The sequence below is a fragment of the Oncorhynchus masou genome, chromosome 31 (assembly GCF_036934945.1).
Source record: "Oncorhynchus masou masou isolate Uvic2021 chromosome 31, UVic_Omas_1.1, whole genome shotgun sequence".
Classification (NCBI taxonomy): Eukaryota; Metazoa; Chordata; class Actinopteri; order Salmoniformes; family Salmonidae; genus Oncorhynchus; species Oncorhynchus masou.
Genome location: NC_088242.1, coordinates 19143337 through 19163336, shown reverse-complemented (window position 1 = coordinate 19163336; position 20000 = coordinate 19143337). Strand labels below are relative to the sequence as shown.

At 46.2% G+C, this 20000-nt stretch overlaps 1 protein-coding gene across 1 annotated transcript in view; it reads left to right on the top strand.

Annotated features, from left to right (window-relative positions):
• The window catches only part of LOC135523523 (protein kinase C epsilon type-like), a 172104-nt gene that overhangs the window by 91382 nt on the left and 60722 nt on the right, over positions 1-20000 (top strand). Inside the window, exons 3-7 of the mRNA XM_064950270.1 lie at positions 6845-7013; positions 9687-9721; positions 9887-9981; positions 10074-10203; positions 13424-13566. Coding sequence (XP_064806342.1) covers positions 6845-7013; positions 9687-9721; positions 9887-9981; positions 10074-10203; positions 13424-13566 — 572 coding nt within the window. The remainder of the gene's footprint in view (positions 1-6844; positions 7014-9686; positions 9722-9886; positions 9982-10073; positions 10204-13423; positions 13567-20000) is intronic.

Here is a 20000-nt window from a genome sequence, read left to right as displayed (position 1 = left end):
CAGCAGCTACAGTACACTACATACACACTCACACTGGGACACTGGGAGAGAGCTCAATGTGTGTGTGTGTGTGTGTGTGTGTGTGTGTGTGTGTGTGTGTGTGTGTGTGTGTGTGTGTGTGTGTGTGTGTGTGTGTGTGTGTGTGTGTGTGTGTGCGTGTGAGACAAGCCTGTTAATCACCTCTCCAGCGTCTGCATAGCGTTGAAGTTGTTGAGTTGTTATCTGTGTATTCACCTCTGCGGAAGTACCACCATCTAGAGGTAGTCATGTGTAATTATAAACTGGGTGCATCGATCCCTGAATGCTGATTGGCTGACAGCTGTGATATATCATGGGTATGACAAAACTGTTATTTTATTGCTCTAATTGCATTGGAAACAAATTTATAATAGCAATAAAGCCCTCGGGGGGTTGTGATATATGGCCAATATACACTATAAAGTGCATTCGGAAAGTATTCAGACCCCTTGACTTTTTCCACATTTTGTTAGGTTACAGCCTTATTCTAAAATTGATTAAATCGTTTTTCCCTCACCAGTCTGCACATAATACCCCATAATGACAAAGCAAAAACAGGATTTTTAAAATGTTTGCTAATTTATAAAATATAGAAAACTGAAATATCACATTTACATAAGTAATCAGATCCATAGCCTTGAGTCGTCTTTGGTATGACCTTACAAGCTTGCCACACCTGTATTTGGGGAGTTTCTCCCATTCTTCTCTGCAGATCCTCTCAAGTTCTGTCAGGTTGGATGCGGAGCATCGCTGCACAGCTATTTTTAGGTCTCTCCAGAGATGTTTGATCAGGTTCAAGTCCGGGCTCTGGCAGGGCCACTCAAGGACATTCAGAGACTTGTCCTGAAGCCAATCCTGTCTTGTCTTGGCTGTGTGCTTCGGGTCGCTGTCCTGTTGGAAGGTGAACCTTCGGGATGAAAAACATCCTCACAGTATGATGCTGCCACCACCATGCTTCATCGTAAGGATGGTTCCAGGTTTCCTCCAGACGTGATGCTTGACATTCAGGTCAAAGAGTTGGATCTTGGTTTCATCAGACCAGAGAATCTTGTTTCTCATGGTCTGAGAGTCTTTAGGTGCCTTTTGGCAAACTCCAAGCGGGATGTCATGTGCCTTTTATTAAGGAGTGCTTCTGTCTGGCCACTCTACCATAAAGGCCTGATTCATGGAGTGCGGCAGAGATGATTGTCCTTCTGGAAGCTTCTCCCATCTCCACAGAGGAACTCTAGTGCTCTGTCAGAGTGAACATCAGGTTCTTGTTCACCTCCCTGACCAAGGCCCTTACTCCCGTTTGCTCAGTTTGGTCGTGCGGCTAGCTGTAGGAAGAGTCTTGGTGGTTCCACACTTCTTCCATTTAAGAATGATGGAGGCCACTGTGTTCTTGGGGACCTTCAATGCTGCAGAAATGTTTTGGTACACTTCCCCATATCTATGCTTCGACACAATCCTGTCTCGGAGCTCTACGGACAATTCCTTTTTCCTTTCATGGCTTGGTTTTTGTTCTGACATGCACTGTCAACTGTGGGACCTTATATAGACAGGGGTGTGCTTTTCCAAATCATGTCCAATCAATTGAATTTACCACAGGTGGACTCCAATCAAGTTGTAGAAACATCTCAAAGAGGATCAATGGAAACAGGATGCATCTGAGTCTCATAGCGAAGAGTCTGAATACTTACTTATGTAAATAAGGTATTTCTGTTATATTTAATACATTTACAAAAATGTCTAAAAAACGTTTTTTACTTCGTCATTATGCGGTATAGTGTGTAGGTTGCGGTATAGTGTGTAGATAAAATGTTTTTTTTTAAATACATTTTAGAATAAGGCTGTAACGTAACAAAATGTGGAAAAAGTCAAAGGGTCTGAATACTTTCCAAAGGCACTATATGTACAAACGTATGAGTGGATTCGGCTATCTCAGCCACACTATTGATGACAGGTGTATAAAATCGAGCACACAGCCATGCAAACTCCATAGACAAACATTGGCAGTAGAATAGCCTTACTGAAGAGCTCAGTGACTTTCAACGTGGCACCTTCATCGGGCCACCTTACCAACAAGTCAGTTCGTAAAATGTCTGCCCTGCTCGAGCTGCCCCGGTCAACTGTAAGTGCTGTTATTGTGAAGTGGAAACGTCCATGAGCAACAACTGCTTAGCCACAAAGTATTAGGCCACACAAGCTCACAGAAAGGGACCACTGACTGCTGAAGCACGTAGCATGTGAAAATAGTTGCAAAACTGCCTCTGGAAGCAACGTCACCACAATAACTTTTTGTCGGGAGCTTCATAAATTGGGTTTCCATGGCCGAGCAGCCGAACACAAGCCTAAGATAACCATGCACAATGCCAAGCGTCGGCTGGAGTGGTGTGAAGCTCACTGGAGTGATGAATCACGCTTCACCATCTGGCAGTCTGATGGATGAATTAGTTTAACGGATGCCAGGAGAACGCTACCTGCACCAATGCATAGTGCCAACTGTAAAGTTTGGTGGAGGAGGAATAATGGTCTGGGGCTGTTTTTCATGGTTCTGGCCCCTTAGAACCATTGAAGGGAAATCTTAACTCTACAGCATACGATGACATTGTAGACAATTTTGTGCTTCCAACTTTGTGGCAACAGTTTGGGGAATGCCCTTTCCTGTTTCAGCATGACAATACCCCTGTGTACAAAGCGAGGTTCATACAAAAAATGTATTTTCGAGATCGATGTGTAAGAACTTGACTGGCCTGCACAGAGCCCTGACCTCAACCCCATCGAACAGCTTTGGGATGAATTACATTTACATTTAAGTCATTTAGCAGACGCTCTTACCCAGAGCGACTTACAAATTGGATTGAATCGCTGACTGCGAGCCAGGCCTAGTCGCCCAACATCAGGGCCCAAACTGCTCTTGTGGCTGAACGGAAGCAAGTCCCCTCAACAATGTTCCAACATCTAGTAGAAAGCCTTCAAAGAAGAGGAGAGGCTGTTATAGCAGCAAAGGGGGAACAACTCCATATTCAAGCCCATGATTTTGGGAATGAGATGGTCGACAAGCAGGTATCCACCCACTTTTGGTCATGTAGTGTACCACGGCTAAGGGCTGTGTCCAGGCACATTCTTAGGTGTCGTGCCTAAGAACGTGGTATATTGGCCATATACCACACCCCTTCGGGCCTTGTTGCTTAAGCACTGGACATTCCCTCCCAGCTAGGGTGTTTGGAGTAGCACTAGACTGTTCCATTCCCTCCCAGTTAGGGTGTTTGGAGTAGCACTAGACTGTTCCATTCCCACCCAGCTAGGGTGTTTGGAGTAGCACTAGACTGTTCCATTCCCTCCCAGCTGTATGGGGGTTGGAGTAGCAATAGACTATTCCATTCCCTCCCAGCTAGGGTGTTTGGAGTAGCACTAGACTGTTCCATTCCCTCCCAGATAGGGTGTTTGGAGTAGCACTAGACTGTTCCATTCCCTCCCAGATAGGGTGTTTGGAGTAGCACTTGACTGTTCCATTCCCTCCCAGATAGGGTGTTTGGAGTAGCACTAGACTGTTCCATTCCCTCCCAGATAGGGTGTTTGGAGTAGCACTAGACTGTTCCATTCCCTCCCAGATAGGGTGTTTGGAGTAGCACTAGACTGTTCCATTCCCTCCCAGATAGGGTGTTTGGAGTAGCAATAGACTGTTCCATTCCCTCCCAGCTGTATGGGGGTTGGAGTAGCAATAGACTGTTCCATTCCCTCCAAGTTGTATGGGGGTTGGAGTAGCAATAGACTGTTCCATTCCCTCCCAGCTGTATGGGGGTTGGAGTAGCAATAGACTGTTCCATTCCCTCCCAGATAGGGTGTTTGGAGTAGCACTAGACTGTTCCATTCCCTCCAAGCTGTATGGGGGTTGGAGTAGCAATAGACTGTTCCATTCCCTCCCAGCTGTATGGGGGTTGGAGTAGCAATAGACTGTTCCATTCCCTCCCAGATAGGGTGTTTGGAGTAGCAATAGACTGTTCCATTCCCTCCAAGCTGTATGGGGGTTGGAGTAGCAATAGACTGTTCCATTCCCTCCCAGCTGTATGGGGGTTGGAGTAGCAATAGACTGTTCCATTCCCTCCCAGCTAGGGTGTTTGGAGTAGCACTAGACTGTTCCATTCCCTCCCAGCTAGGGTGTTTGGAGTAGCACTAGACTGTTCCATTCCCTCCCAGCTAGGGTGTTTGGAGTAGCACTAGACTGTTTCATTCCCTCCCAGCTAGGGTGTTTGGAGTAGCAATAGACTGTTCCATTCCCTCCCAGCTAGGGTGTTTGGAGTAGCACTAGACTGTTCCATACCCTCCCAGCTAGGGTGTTTGGAGTAGCACTAGACTGTTCCATTCCCTCCCAGCTAGGGTGTTTGGAGTAGCACTAGACTGTTCCATTCCCTCCCAGCTAGGGTGTTTGGAGTAGCACTAGACTGTTCCATTCCCTCCCAGCTAGGGTGTTTGGAGTAGCACTAGACTGTTCCATTCCCTCCCAGCTAGGGTGTTTGGAGTAGCACTAGACTGTTCCATTCCCTCCCAGATAGGGTGTTTGGAGTAGCACTAGACTGTTCCATTCCCTCCCAGATAGGGTGTTTGGAGTAGCACTAGACTGTTCCATTCCCTCCCAGCTAGGGTGTTTGGAGTAGCAATAGACTGTTCCATTCCCTCCCAGCTGTATGGGGGTTGGAGTAGCAATAGACTGTTCCATTCCCTCCCAGCTAGGGTGTTTGGAGTAGCAATAGACTGTTCCATTCCCTCCCAGCTGTATGGGGGTTGGAGTAGCAATAGACTGCTCCATTCCCTCCCAGCTGTATGGGGGTTGGAGTAGCACTAGACTGTTCCATTCCCTCCCAGCTAGGGTGTTTGGAGTAGCAATAGACTGTTCCATTCCCTCCCAGCTGTATGGGGGTTGGAGTAGCAATAGACTGCTCCATTCCCTCCCAGCTGTATGGGGGTTGGAGTAGCAATTGACTGTTCCATTCCCTCCCAGATAGGGTGTTTGGAGTAGCAATAGACTGTTCCATTCCCTCCCAGCTGTATGGGGGTTGGAGTAGCAATAGACTGTTCCATTCCCTCCCAGCTGTATGGGGGTTGGAGTAGCAATAGACTGCTCCATTCCCTCCCAGCTGTATGGAGGTTGGAGTAGCAAATGACTGTTCCATTCCCTCCCAGCTGTATGGGGGTTGGAGTAGCAATAGACTGTTCCATTCCCTCCCAGCTGTATGAGGGTTGGAGTAGCAATAGACTGTTCCATTCCCTCCCAGCTGTATGGGGGTTGGAGTAACAATAGACTGCTCCATTCCCTCCCAGCTGTATGGGGGTTGGAGTAGCAATAGACTGTTCCATTCCCTCCCAGCTGTATGGGGGTTGGAGTAGCAATAGACTGTTCCATTCCCTCCCAGCTGTATGGGGGTTGGAGTAGCAATAGACTGTTCCATTCCCTCCCAGCTGTATGGGGGTTGGAGTAGCAATAGACTGTTCCATTCCCTCACAGCTGTATGGGGGTTGGAATAGCAATAGACTGTTCCATTCCCTCCCAGCTGTATGGGGGTTGGAGTAGCAATAGACTGCTCCATTCCCTCCCAGCTGTATGGGGGTTGGAGTAGCAATAGACTGTTCCATTCCCTCCCAGCTGTATGGGGGTTGGAGTAGCAATAGACTGTTCCATTCCCTCACAGCTGTATGGGGGTTGGAGTAGCAATAGACTGTTCCATTCCCTCACAGCTGTATGGGGGTTGGAGTAGCAATAGACTGCTCCATTCCCTCCCAGCTGTATGGGGGTTGGAGTAGCAATAGACTGTTCCATTTCCTCCCAGCTGTATGGGGGTTGGAGTAGCAATAGACTGTTCCATTCCCTCCCAACTGTATGGGGGTTGGAGTAGCAATAGACTGCTCCATTCCCTCCCAGCTGTATGGGGGTTGGAGTAGCAATAGACTGTTCCATTCCCTCCCAGCTGTATGGGGGTTGGAGTAGCAATAGACTGCTCCATTCCCTCCCAGCTGTATGGGGGTTGGAGTAGCAATAGACTGTTCCATTCCCTCCCAGCTGTATGGGGGTTGGAGTAGCAATAGACTGTTCCATTCCCTCCCAGCTGTATGGGGGTTGGAGTAGCAATAGACTGCTCCATTCCTCCCAGCTGTATGGGGGTTGGAGTAGCAATAGACTGCTCCATTCCCTCCCAGCTGTATGGGGGTTGGAGTAGCAATAGACTGCTCCATTCCCTCCCAGCTGTATGGGGGTTGGAGTAGCAATAGACTGCTCCATTCCCTCCCAGCTGTATGGGGGTTGGAGTAGCAATAGACTGTCCCATTCCCTCCCAGCTGTATGGGGGTTGGAGTAGCAATAGACTGTTCCATTCCCTCCCAGCTGTATGGGGGTTGGAGTAGCACTAGACTGTTCCATTCCCTCCCAGCTGTATGGGGGTTGGAGTAGCAATAGACTGCTCCATTCCCTCCCAACTGTATGGGGGTTGGAGTAGCAATAGACTGCTCCATTCCCTCCCAGCTGTATGGGGGTTGGAGTAGCAATAGACTGTTCCATTCCCTCCCAACTGTATGGGGGTTGGAGTAGCAATAGACTGCTCCATTCCCTCCCAGCTGTATGGGGGTTGGAGTAGCAATAGACTGCTCCATTCCCTCCCAGCTGTATGGGGGTTGGAGTAGCACCGTGGAGAAGCATACTACTGGCAGACTCTTCACCAATGTGAAATAATTCATCAGCCTCCTTCTTGTGGCATTCTGTTGTGTACGAGTTGATACATTAAAGAGGAAGTCGTGTGTTTCCCATGTTACAATCTTACGATTCCTTGGTTTTGCTAATAATGTGTTTCTCCAGCTCCAGGCTCCAGTGAGAATGCAGAGGAGCGTGTGTTTCGGGAGCGCATGCGGCCAAGGAAGAGGCAGGGTGCCGTACGACGGAGAGTCCATCAGGTCAATGGACACAAGTTCATGGCCACATACCTACGACAGCCTACCTACTGCTCCCACTGCAGAGACTTTATATGGTGAGAGACACACACACACCTACCTACGTCAGCTTATAGAGACTTTATATGCGTGGTCAGGGACGGTCGGCGCTCTTGTCTGTCAGTGTTGCCATGGAGACAGTGGGAAAAGCCCCTAGGCTAGCCATTACAGTGTGACAGTGGAAGCTTTATCCTGGAGAGTCCAGCTGGTTCTCTGTTCCCCGATGGCACCAAGCTACATGCACCAAGCTACATGCACCAAGCTACATGCACCAAGCTACATGCACCAAGCTACATGCACCAAGCACGCATCTGTAGTACAAGCTGACAATGCCTGCTTCCCAGGGCTTATGACCTAACAAATCACTGTAGTGCACACGGAGTCCGAGTGTCTTAAAGCTGTGAGAAGAGTCTGAACTGGGAACAGTGCCTGCCTACAGGTTGATGTTACTTTAAACAGTATCTCATTGATACAACAGGAGTCTTGATGGCAGTGCACAATAGTCTTTCTCTCACGGACAAGTGCCTCCAGTTCTCTGATGAACTTTGAAACACAGTGTCGCTGTGAAAAGGTCCCTAACTGACTGCAGGACACTGTCGCAATTTCAGACGCTCCCATTTCCACCTGAGACTTACCCCACACCAGTGTGTCGTCAGTGTGTATGTTCATGTAAAAGCTCTAGTATTATTGTTGGCGAACTGTGTTTCCATCAGGAGTGTGACACAAAAGACGTGTGAAGAGCAGAATCAACAACTTCTGCATCATCAAGACAGTTGCTTTGTGAGAAGGTGTTTGCCGTGGAAGTTGTTAACCCATGTTCACAGTTAGCCATTTTTCTGTAAATGCCAGCTAAAAAGACCCGGTTTCCAGGGCCTTGGCCCCAAGTCAGAGCAGGTCCGCTGAGGCCATTGCCCAGTGAGACACTGGAGATGGTCCATGGAGGTGGAAACAAAAAAGTCTGAGCCTTTTTGGTAAAACACTGAGGTAAGTCTCAGGTGGAAATTGGCCATAAGTGTAACAGGGGGGTAATGGGGTGACGTGGCTCCCTGACAGAGGTGATAAAGAGTGTTAGCACACAGCTGTGGCTATTTCAGGCCCAGCCTCTCCATCTTCCCTCCACCCCCTCTCACACCCCGACTCAGCCATAAAATATGGCCACATTGCCACAGTGACAGCTCTGCTAAAGGTGGCAGAACACACTGCTCTGGCTCGGGAACCTGACATGTAGCACCTAGCAATGTACCTGATGAACTTATTAAATTAGACTGAGAGGCACAGTCTGTAAGAATTCCTGCTGTTCAATGGTTCAATTTCAATTAAAGTCGCACTCCAGTCTGCATTTATCACCTGATTTACTTAGCAAAAGGCACATCTCAATTGGTGGTCCAGGTATCCTCATGACATGGCACTAGTGGGGTGGGGGTGGGCCTTTCCTCTTTTGTTCTCTATAGAGCCCCACATTGGAGGTGTCATAATACCCATAAAATCTAATGGTCAAACATGGAAATGGTTCCAATCGTTTTTCCACCATTCATTTTATTTTAGAAACACTTCAAATAAGGGCTGTGTTTTGTGTAGTCTTACCCTGGCGTGAGGTTTTGATAACCATGTAAATCTCTCTCGGACAAGGTGACTTTTATCAATATATTCGGCTCTATTTACTCTCAGATTCGAAAGTGCTAATTAGCATCAAAGTAGACATCATGCAAGACTACAAATCCCTGCAATCTCCTGCACGTCGTCTCTAGCTGACACCTTTGCTAACAGGTATTGTGTCAATTTAAAGGGTGCCCAAGACAGTTTACAAAATTGTCCATTTAAAATAAATGTAGTCAATTTATTTAATACTAAATGTACCTAGCTTAAGACAGTTAATCCAGAGATACTTACCTTTGCCTCGATTCAGCAGTCTCGTCCAAATCATCTTGGCATTTGTAGTTCTTTATAATAGCCACATTAGCAACTAATTACCATTTCATTTTGGGGGTGTAAATACAGGTGAATATATTGATTGAAGTAGTACATGGTTAAAGTTGTACATGGCTATCAAATGCCTCCACGAAATACAGCCCTTATTTTAAGTGTTTCTAAAATCTCTTATGGGAAAAATGAATGGTGGACAAACGATTGGAACCAGTTCCTTGTTTGACCGCTAGGTCTAATGGGTATTATGACTCATACTGTGGTACTCTATTGTTTCTCCATTGTTCCCCCAAGCAAGGGGGGAGGTCGATGACATCAGATGATGACATCAGACCAACTCCCTGAATGGCTGTCTACATGAAGTTTGCACTTCTGTCTAAAAAACTAAATTCTGCTCAAAACATGTTTTTTTACCTTCAAGTGTTGTCCACATTACTGTATTTATACGTGGGATATTGTTTTTCAACAGGAAAAAAGGGAAAAATAGCTTTAATTACGGTTTACTTGAAGCACAGTCAGGCTGTTGAAATTACAGATTGAGCCTTCAATCAGAAATATGAAAAAAATGTATGTGAATGTGACAAAGCTGTGAGGGTCTTCAAATATAGCAAGGAGCTTGAAACTTTTTAAATTGGGTCAGGAAATATTTATTTTGGATCCAAACATATGCACTTCATTCTAAGCAACACCTTACAATTCCACTGATCTAATATAATAATGTTCCATTTAGAATCTGACTATGTTGCATTGAGTGAACTGTCAGTGAGACTATGTATCTATCTCAACAGGGGTGTGATCGGGAAACAGGGCTACCAGTGTCAAGGTGATATAGCTACTTTCTCTCTCCTTACTGGCAGTTTCTCTGTGTGACATCTATCTGCACACCAATATGTATTCCTATCACTCTATACGTAATAGGGCCTTTGGGGATAAGTCAACTAAGGTGTTGAAATGGAAGTGAATGACTGAGTTGTCTGGTGTCTCCTAGTGTGCACGTGTGTAGTCCACAAGCGCTGCCACGAGCTCATCATCACAAAGTGTGCTGGGATGAAGAAAGACAAAGAGGACACTACACCAGAGGAGGTATGCATCTCTCCACATTTTAGTTATTATTAGGTGAATCAATCTATGGGCGTGACTGTGTTATTATTAGTGTTCTTTGTCTCCCCCTGCAGGTTGGATCCCAGCGGTTCAGTGTTAATATGCCTCATAAGTTTGGTATTCACAACTTCAAAGTCCTAACCTTCTGTGACCACTGTGGATCACTATTGTGGGGACTGCTCAGACAAGGGCTGCAATGTAAAGGTATGCCAGCACACAAGCACACACACAGGCATATGCACACACACACACACACGCACACACACACACACACACACACACACACACACACACACACACACACACACACACACACACACACACACAGGCATACGCTCACACACACACACACACACACACACACACACACACACACACACACACACACACACACACACACACACACACACACACACACACACACACACAGGCATACACACACACACAGGCATAACACACACACACACACACACACACACACACACACACACACACACACACACACACACACACACACACACACACACACACAAACACAAGCAGGCATACGCACACACACACACACACACACACACACACACACACACACACACACACACACACACACACACACACACACACACACACACACACACACACACACACACACACACACACACACACACACACACACACACACACACACACACACACACACACATACACACACACTGACATATATAAACAAATGCACTACAACTCACTACTAATCACAGACAGAAACTATAGCGGTGTGCAATAACATTATGTGCAACGCTCAGGGACCTTGGACATTAAGGGGATGTGTAAGATTGAGTATAGGATATGCATGTGTATATGTATGCATATTTATATATACGGTGCATTCAGAAAGTATTCAGACCCCTTGACTTTTCCCACATTGTGTTATGTTACAGCCTTACTCTATAATGAATTCATTTTTTACCTCATCAGTCTACACACAATAACACATAATGACAAAGGTAAAACAGGTTTTACATTTTTTGCAAATGTATAAAAAATAAATAAATGGAAATATCACATGGACATAAGTATTCAGACCCAATACTCTGTACTTTGTTGAAGCACCTTTGGCAGTGATTACAGCCTCGAGTCTTCTTGGGTATAACGCCACGAAATTGGCACACCTGTATTTGGAGAGTTTCTCCCATTTTCCTCTGCAGATCCTCTCAAGCTCTGTCAGGATGGATGGTAAGCATCGCTGCATAGCTATTTTCAGGTCTCCAGAGATCGGGTTTGAGATCAAGTTCGTTCGGGTTCAAGTCCGGGCTCTGGCTGAGCTACTCAAGGACATTCAGAGACTTGTCCCGAAGCCTCTCCTGCGTTGTCTTGGCTGTGTGCTTTGGGTCATTATCCTGTTGGAAGGTGAACGTTCGCCCAAGTCTGAGGTCCTGAGTGCTCTGGAGCAGGTTTTCATCAAGGATCTCTCTGTACTTTGCTCCGTTCATCTTTCACTCGATCCTGACTAGTTTCCCAGTCCCTGCCGCAGAAAAATATCCCCACAGCATGATGCTGCCACCACCATGCTTCACCATAGGGTTGGTGCTAGGTTTCCTCCAGATGTGAGGCCAAGGACTTCAATCTTGGTTTCATCAGCCCTGAGAATCTTGTTTCTTAGGAGAATCTTGTTTCTTAGTCTTTTAGGTGCCTAATGACAAACTCCAAGCGGGCTGTCATGTAGAGATGGAGTGCTGCAGAGATGGTTGCCCTTCTGGAAGGTTCTTCCATCTCCACAGAGGAATTCTAGAGCTTATTCAGAGTGACCATCGGGTTCTTGGTCACCTCCCTGACCAAGGCCCTTCTCCCCCGATTGCTCAGTTTGGCAGAGCGGAGTCTTGGTGGTTCCAAACTTCTTCCATTTAAGAATGATGGAGGCCACTGTGTTCTTGGGGACCTTCAATGCTGTAGAAATGTTTTGGTACACTTCCTCAGGTCTGTGCCTCAACACAATCCTGTCTCTGAGCTCTATGGACAATTCCTTCAACCTCATGGCTTGGTGTTTGCTCGGACATGCACTGTCAACTGTGGGACCTTATATAGACAGATATGTGCATTTCCAAATCATGTCCAATCAACTGAATTTACCACAAGTGGACTCCAATTAAGTTAATTAAAGAAAATATCTCATGCTCATTTCTATTTTAGAATAAGGCTGTAAAATAACAAAATGTGGAAAAAGTCAAGGGGTCTGAGTATATTCCGAATGTACTTTAAAAATATATGGGGGATTGGAAATGAAGCAGACAATTACATTGATGGAAGCTACAATCTATCTGCAATATGAAAGCTGATCTACCCCCCACCAACAACAATAAAAAATTATAATAAAAAAAGATTGAATATAGGAGGGACAGCTATGTCATGTGGAAGGAAGGGGTAAGAGTCCTTAAACTGTCATTCTTGTTTAGTTTTTTCATGAATATGTATGTTTGATGTTATGTCTGGTCTTTGCCATGTCTTTCACATTCCACAGTGCATTTTCTTGTACGTAAAGTAAATATCTGTGAAGATCAGACAACAAAGAATTCTAATCTAACATAGTCAATTCTCACAACATGTGTTACTTGTCAAGAAGATTGTGATGCACTCCAATAGCATGGATTCTCTCTGTCTGTAAGGTGAATGTACATGTGGTGTAACTATGGTCTGTCTCTGTCTGTAAGGTGAATGTACATGTGGTGTAACTATGGTCTGTCTCAGCCTGTAAGGTGAATGTACATGTGGTGTAACTATGGTCTCTCTCTCTGTCTGTAAGGTGAATGTACATGTGGTGTAACTATGGTCTGTCTCAGTCTGTAAGGTGAATGTACATGTGGTGTAACTATGGTCTGTCTCAGTCTGTAAGGTGAATGTACATGTGGTGTAACTATGGTCTGTCTCAGTCTGTAAGGTGAATGTACATGTGGTGTAACTATGGTCTGTCTCAGTCTGTAAGGTGAATGTACATGTGGTGTAACTATGGTCTCTCTCAGTCTGTAAGGTGAATGTACATGTGGTGTAACTATGGTCTGTCTCTGTCTGTAAGGTGAATGTACATGTGGTGTAACTATGGTCTGTCTCTGTCTGTAAGGTGAATGTACATGTGGTGTAACTATGGTCTGTCTCAGTCTGTAAGGTGAATATACATGTGGTGTAACCATGGTCTCTCTCTCAGTCTGCAAGGTGAATGTACATGTGGTGTAACCATGGTCTCTCTCTCTGTCTGTAAGGTGAATGTACATGTGGTGTAACTATGGTCTCTCTCTCTGTCTGTAAGGTGAACGTACATGTGGTGTAACTATGGTCTGTCTCAGTCTGTAAGGTGAATGTACATGTGGTGTAACTATGGTCTGTCTCTGTCTGTAAGGTGAATGTACATGTGGTGTAACCATGGTCTCTCTCTCAGTCTGCAAGGTGAATGTACACAGACGCTGTGAAAGTAACGTGGCCCCTAACTGTGGGGTGGATGCGAGGGGCATCGCCAAGGTTCTGTCTGACCTGGGGGTCACACCAGACAAGATCTCCAGCAGTGCCCAGAGGAGGAAAAAGGTCAGAGAAACCGCCATGAGCAAGGGACACTTCCAGGGTCAGGGGGCACTGCCAGGTTTAGGGGGCACTGTCAGGGGCAGGGGAGAGGGGTAATGGGCATGGGGCAGGGGCGAGAGAAAGGGGTATGGGCAAGGAGCAGGGGTTTGGGGCAGGGGCAAAGGGTAGGGGTATGGGTATGGGCAAGGAGCAGGGGTATGGGTAGGGGTATGGGCGAGGAGCAGGGGTATGGGTAGGGGGTATGGGCAAGGAGCAGGGGTATGGGCGAGGAGCAGGGGTACGGGTAGGGGCAGGGGGTGATCAGGGCAATAATTGATGAGAATTCAGATTCAGAAAATGTTTATGTCCTCAATGAGGCAATTCATCTTGCAGCAGTCACAATACATCAGAGGTGGGACCATGTCAATATTATTTGAGTCACAGGCAAGTCTCAAGTCATAAGGTCCAAGTCTCAAGTCGAGTACCAAGTCGAACAGGTCGAGTCTCGAGTCAAGTCCAGGTCGTTGAGTCCCAAGTCAAACGGGTTGAGTCTTGAGAAAAAAATGTGAAAAAAAATTACAACTAGAAAGTTCTATCTGCATAAATCCATTTGACATTGGTGCTATAAGGGTCTATCTGCAATCCAATCACAACCTTGAACAAATATAGATGGATCAATCAGAACACATCTTTGCCATCTCCCTCTAAGTATGGCATGCAAAGCAACAACAAAAAAAGTAAATGATGTCACATCGCTGTTCAGCGATGACAGTAATTTATCTAAAGATCATAATGCATTTCTTAATGTATTTGATGATGTATTCTGACTCTTATCTTGGTAAAATAGTGTTATTATATCATTTCTGTATTCAAATAGCTACAGTCTTCTTAAGATCTGAACATGTCTAATTCAGAAAGTGATAAGAGTCTTATGGCTGAACTGTATCTGCTATTGCACCCCCTTAAAAAACGTTTTTACAAATGTCTCAGGATTTTGATACTCTGTACTTTAGGTACCTTTAAGATGAGGACCTTAATGGGTTTTGAAAAAATAATACACTACAAAACAGTTCTGAGATCTGGGGGTTACAGGATCATATGACCTACCCTACCAGTATGCAGCGGGGGTTACAGGATCATATGACCTACCCTACCAGTATGCAGCGGGGGTTACAGGATCATATGACCTACCCTACCAGTATGCAGCGGGGGTTACAGGATCATATGACCTACCCTACCAGTATGCAGCGAGGGTTACAGGATCATATGACCTACCCTACCAGTATGCAGCGGGGGTTACAGGATCATATGACCTACCCTACCAGTATGCAGCGAGGGTTACAGGATCATACGGCCTACCCTACCAGTATGCAGCGAGGGTTACAGGATCATACGGCCTACCCTACCAGTATGCAGCGAGGGTTACAGGATCATACGGCCTACCCTACCAGTATGCAGCGAGGGTTACAGGATCATATGACCTACCCTACCAGTATGCAGCGAGGGTTACAGGATCATACGGCCTACCCTACCAGTATGCAGCGAGGGTTACAGGATCATATGGCCTACCCTACCAGTATGCAGCGGGGGTTACAGGATCATATGACCTACCCTACCAGTATGCAGTGAGGGTTACAGGATCATACGGCCTGCCCTACCAGTATGCAGCGAGGGTTACAGGATCATACGGCCTACCCTACCGGTATGCAGCGGGGGTTACAGGATCATACGGCCTACCCTACCGGTATGCAGCGGGGGTTACAGGATCATACGGCCTACCCTACCGGTATGCAGCGGGGGTTACAGGATCATATGGCCTACCCTACCGGTATGCAGCGGGGGTTACAGGATCATATGGCCTACCCTACCGGTATGCAGCGGGGGTTACAGGATCATATGGCCTACCCTACCGGTATGCAGCGGGGGTTACAGGACCATACGGCCTACCCTACCAGTATGCAGCGGGGGTTACAGGATCATATGGCCTACCCTACCGGTATGCAGCGGGGGTTACAGGATCATATGGCCTACCCTACCGGTATGCAGCGGGGGTTACAGGATCATATGGCCTACCCTACCGGTATGCAGCGGGGGTTACAGGACCATACGGCCTACCCTACCAGTATGCAGCGGGGGTTACAGGACCATACGGCTGGGATGTTGCAGTATCAGATGGAAAGCACGATTTGTCTGTAGCCTTTATTTCTTCCTCACAAATATCCTAGTTAATTTGCCAGAATGTTACATCTTCATCCCATGAGTATTGCAGGTAGTACAATGTTACAGCTATCTTTAGACATATGCAGTACCACCACTGAGTTATATAATTATAACACACTAACTAGGCCTATCTGAAATATGAAAATGGTCAAAGAAATCACCAGTTAGCCTATTGTGGAAAAGATGCATCCATAGCGGGTTGCAAAGCGTTACTTTATATGGAAAATATTAACGTCGGTAAACTAATCTGTTTTTGCCAGGTAAAACCGGGGAAAATTAAACAAGTGTTTTCTGGTCACTAATCTGGATGTGTGCGCCCTCCTTTGCGCCCCAATGCTAATGACTGGTCATTGGTCAACTGTCAAGGCATTTTTGGATTCTGTAACACAGATTTCAAGAATTTGGCGCAATGCCCTAGGCCTGTGTTAGTAACCAGATCAAATAAACAAAGGTATAAATATAAAGTATAAATGGGAGGCTATATCTAGTCTATTCAAATATGAATGACATTTGAATGTATTTTTTCCCATTCAGTTTCACACTCGCAGCCCCCCAAAACCTTCTCACAGCACTACTGTAGGTCACCCGACCTGTGTTGATTGACAGTTTGCTGATTCAATCAGAGGGTCGAGTGTGAGTTTCACTAGCCAATCTGAGTTTTTTTTGCAAGTGAGATACTGTCTTTGGCTACGTTGAGAGTAGCCTAATCCACATAGACTCTGTGCCACAAAATCAGTGACAAAACATTACAAAATCTGGCCAGAAAGTTTCAAGTCATATGTCTCAAGTCTAAATCGAGTCCCGAGTCGTGAGGCTCCAAGTCGAAGTTGTCTCAAGTTGTGGTAGAGAGATGTGTTAGATGTGTTAGATGTGGTAGAGAGATGTGGTAGAGAGAGGTGGTAGATGTGGTATAGAGATGTGGTAGAGAGATGTGGTATAGAGATGTGGTAGAGAGATGTGGTATAGAGATGTGGTAGAGAGATGTGGTATAGAGATGTGGTAGAGAGATGTGTCAGATGTGGTACAGATGTAGTAGAGAGATGTGGTAGAGAGATGTGGTATAGAGATGTGGTAGAGGGAGGTGGTAGATGTAGTAGAGAGAGGTGGTAGAGATATGTGGTATAGAGATGTGGTAGAGGGAGGTGGTAGATGTAGTAGAGAGAGGTGGTAGAGAGATGTGGTATAGAGATGTGGTATAGAGATGTGGTAGAGGGAGGTGGTAGAGAGATGTGGTATAGAGATGTGGTAGAGGGAGGTGGTAGATGTGTTATAGAGATGTGGTAGAGAGATGTGGTATAGAGATGTGGTAGAGGGAGGTGGTAGATGTGGTATAGAGATGTGGTAGAGAGATGTGGTAGAGAGATGTGGTAGAGGGAGGTGGTAGATGTGGTATAGAGATGTGGTAGAGAGATGTGGTAGAGGGAGGTGGTAGATGTGGTATAGATATGTGGTAGAGAGATGTGGTAGATGTGGTAGAGAGAGTTGGTAGATGTGGTAGAGAGAGGTGGTAGATGTGGTATAGAGATGTGGTAGAGAGATGTGGTATAGAGATGTGGTAGAGAGAGGTGGTAGATGTGGTATAGAGATGTGGTAGAGAGAGGTGGTAGATGTGGTAGATAGAGGTGGTAGATGTGGTACAGAGATGTGGTAGAGATAGGTGGTGGATGTGGCAGGTAGAGGTGGTAGGTGTGGTACATAGATGTGGTAGAGAGAGGTGGTAGATGTGGTAGATAGAGGTGGTAGATGTGGTACAAAGATGTGGTAGAGAGAGGTGGTAGAGAGAGGTGGTAGATGTGGTAGGTAGAGGTGGTAGATGTGGTACAGAGATGTGGTAGAGAGAGGTGGTAGATGTGGTACAGAGATGTGGTAGAGAGAGGTGGTAGATGTGGTACAGAGATGTGGTAGAGAGAGGTGGTAGAGAGAGGTGGTAGATGTGGTAGGTAGAGGTGGTAGATGTGGTACAGAGATGTGGTAGAGAGAGGTGGTAGATGTGGTACAGAGATGTGGTAGAGAGAGGTGGTAGAGAGAGGTGGTAGATGTGGTAGGTAGAGGTGGTAGATGTGGTACAGAGATGTGGTAGAGAGAGGTGGTAGATGTGGTACAGATATGTGGTAGAGAGAGGTGGTAGATGTGGTACGGATGTGGTAGAGAGATGTGGTAGATGTGGTACAGAAATGGTAGATAGATGTGGTAGATAGAGGTGGTAGATGTGGTACAGAGATGTGGTAGAGAGAGGTGGTAGATGTGGTATAGAGATGTGGCAGAGAGAGGTGGTAGAGAGAGATGGTAGATGTGGTATAGAGATGTGGCAGAGAGAGGTGGTAGAGAGAGATGGCAGATGTGGTATAGAGATGTGGCAGAGAGAGGTGGTAGATGTGGTAGAGAGAGGTGGTAGAGAGAGGTGGTAGATGTGGTATAGAGATGTGGTAGATGTGGTAGAGAGAGGTGGTAGATGTGGTATAGAAATGTGGTAGATGTGGTAGAGAGAGATGGTAGATGTGGTATAGAGATGTGGTAGATGTGGTAGAGAGAGGTGGTAGATGTGGTATAGAGATGTGGTAGATGTGGTATAGAGATGTGGTAGAGAGATGTGGTATAGAGATGTGGTAGAGAGATGTGGTATAGAGATGTGGTAGAGAGATGTGGTATAGAGATGTGGTAGAGAGATGTGTCAGATGTGGTACAGATGTAGTAGAGAGATGTGGTAGAGAGATGTGGTATAGAGATGTGGTAGAGGGAGGTGGTAGATGTAGTAGAGAGAGGTGGTAGAGATATGTGGTATAGAGATGTGGTAGAGGGAGGTGGTAGATGTAGTAGAGAGAGGTGGTAGAGAGATGTGGTATAGAGATGTGGTATAGAGATGTGGTAGAGGGAGGTGGTAGAGAGATGTGGTATAGAGATGTGGTAGAGGGAGGTGGTAGATGTGTTATAGAGATGTGGTAGAGAGATGTGGTAGAGAGATGTGTCAGATGTAGTAGAGAGATGTGGTAGAGAGATGTGGTATAGAGATGTGGTAGAGGGAGGTGGTAGATGTAGTAGAGAGAGGTGGTAGAGATATGTGGTATAGAGATGTGGTAGAGGGAGGTGGTAGATGTAGTAGAGAGAGGTGGTAGAGAGATGTGGTATAGAGATGTGGTATAGAGATGTGGTAGAGGGAGGTGGTAGAGAGATGTGGTATAGAGATGTGGTAGAGGGAGGTGGTAGATGTGTTATAGAGATGTGGTAGAGAGATGTGGTATAGAGATGTGGTAGAGGGAGGTGGTAGATGTGGTATAGAGATGTGGTAGAGAGATGTGGTAGAGAGATGTGGTAGAGGGAGGTGGTAGATGTGGTATAGAGATGTGGTAGAGGGAGGTGGTAGATGTGGTATAGATATGTGGTAGAGAGATGTGGTAGATGTGGTAGAGAGAGTTGGTAGATGTGGTAGAGAGAGGTGGTAGATGTGGTATAGAGATGTGGTAGAGAGAGGTGGTAGATGTGGTATAGAGATGTGGTAGAGAGATGTGGTATAGAGATGTGGTAGAGAGAGGTGGTAGATGTGGTATAGAGATGTGGTAGAGAGAGGTGGTAGATGTGGTAGATAGAGGTGGTAGATGTGGTACAGAGATGTGGTAGAGATAGGTGGTGGATGTGGCAGGTAGAGGTGGTAGATGTGGTACATAGATGTGGTAGAGCGAGGTGGTAGATGTGGTAGATAGAGGTGGTAGATGTGGTACAAAGATGTGGTAGAGAGATGTGGTAGAGAGAGGTGGTAGAGAGAGGTGGTAGATGTGGTAGGTAGAGGTGGTAGATGTGGTACAGAGATGTGGTAGAGAGATGTGGTAGAGAGAGGTGGTAGAGAGAGGTGGTAGATGTGGTAGGTAGAGGTGGTAGATGTGGTACAGAGATGTGGTAGAGAGAGGTGGTAGATAGAGGTGGTAGATATGGTAGATATAGGTGGTAGATGTGGTACAAAGATGTGGTAGAGAGAGGTGGTAGAGAGAGGTGGTAGATGTGGTAGGTAGAGGTGGTAGATGTGGTACAGAGATGTGGTAGAGAGAGGTGGTAGATAGAGGTGGTAGATATGGTAGATAGAGGTGGTAGATGTGGTACAGAGATGTGGTAGATGTGGTAGGTAGAGGTGGTAGATGTGGTAGATAGAGGTGGTAGATGTGGTACAGAGATGTGGTAGAGAGAGGTGGTAGATGTGGTACAGATATGTGGTAGAGAGAGGTGGTAGATGTGGTACGGATGTGGTA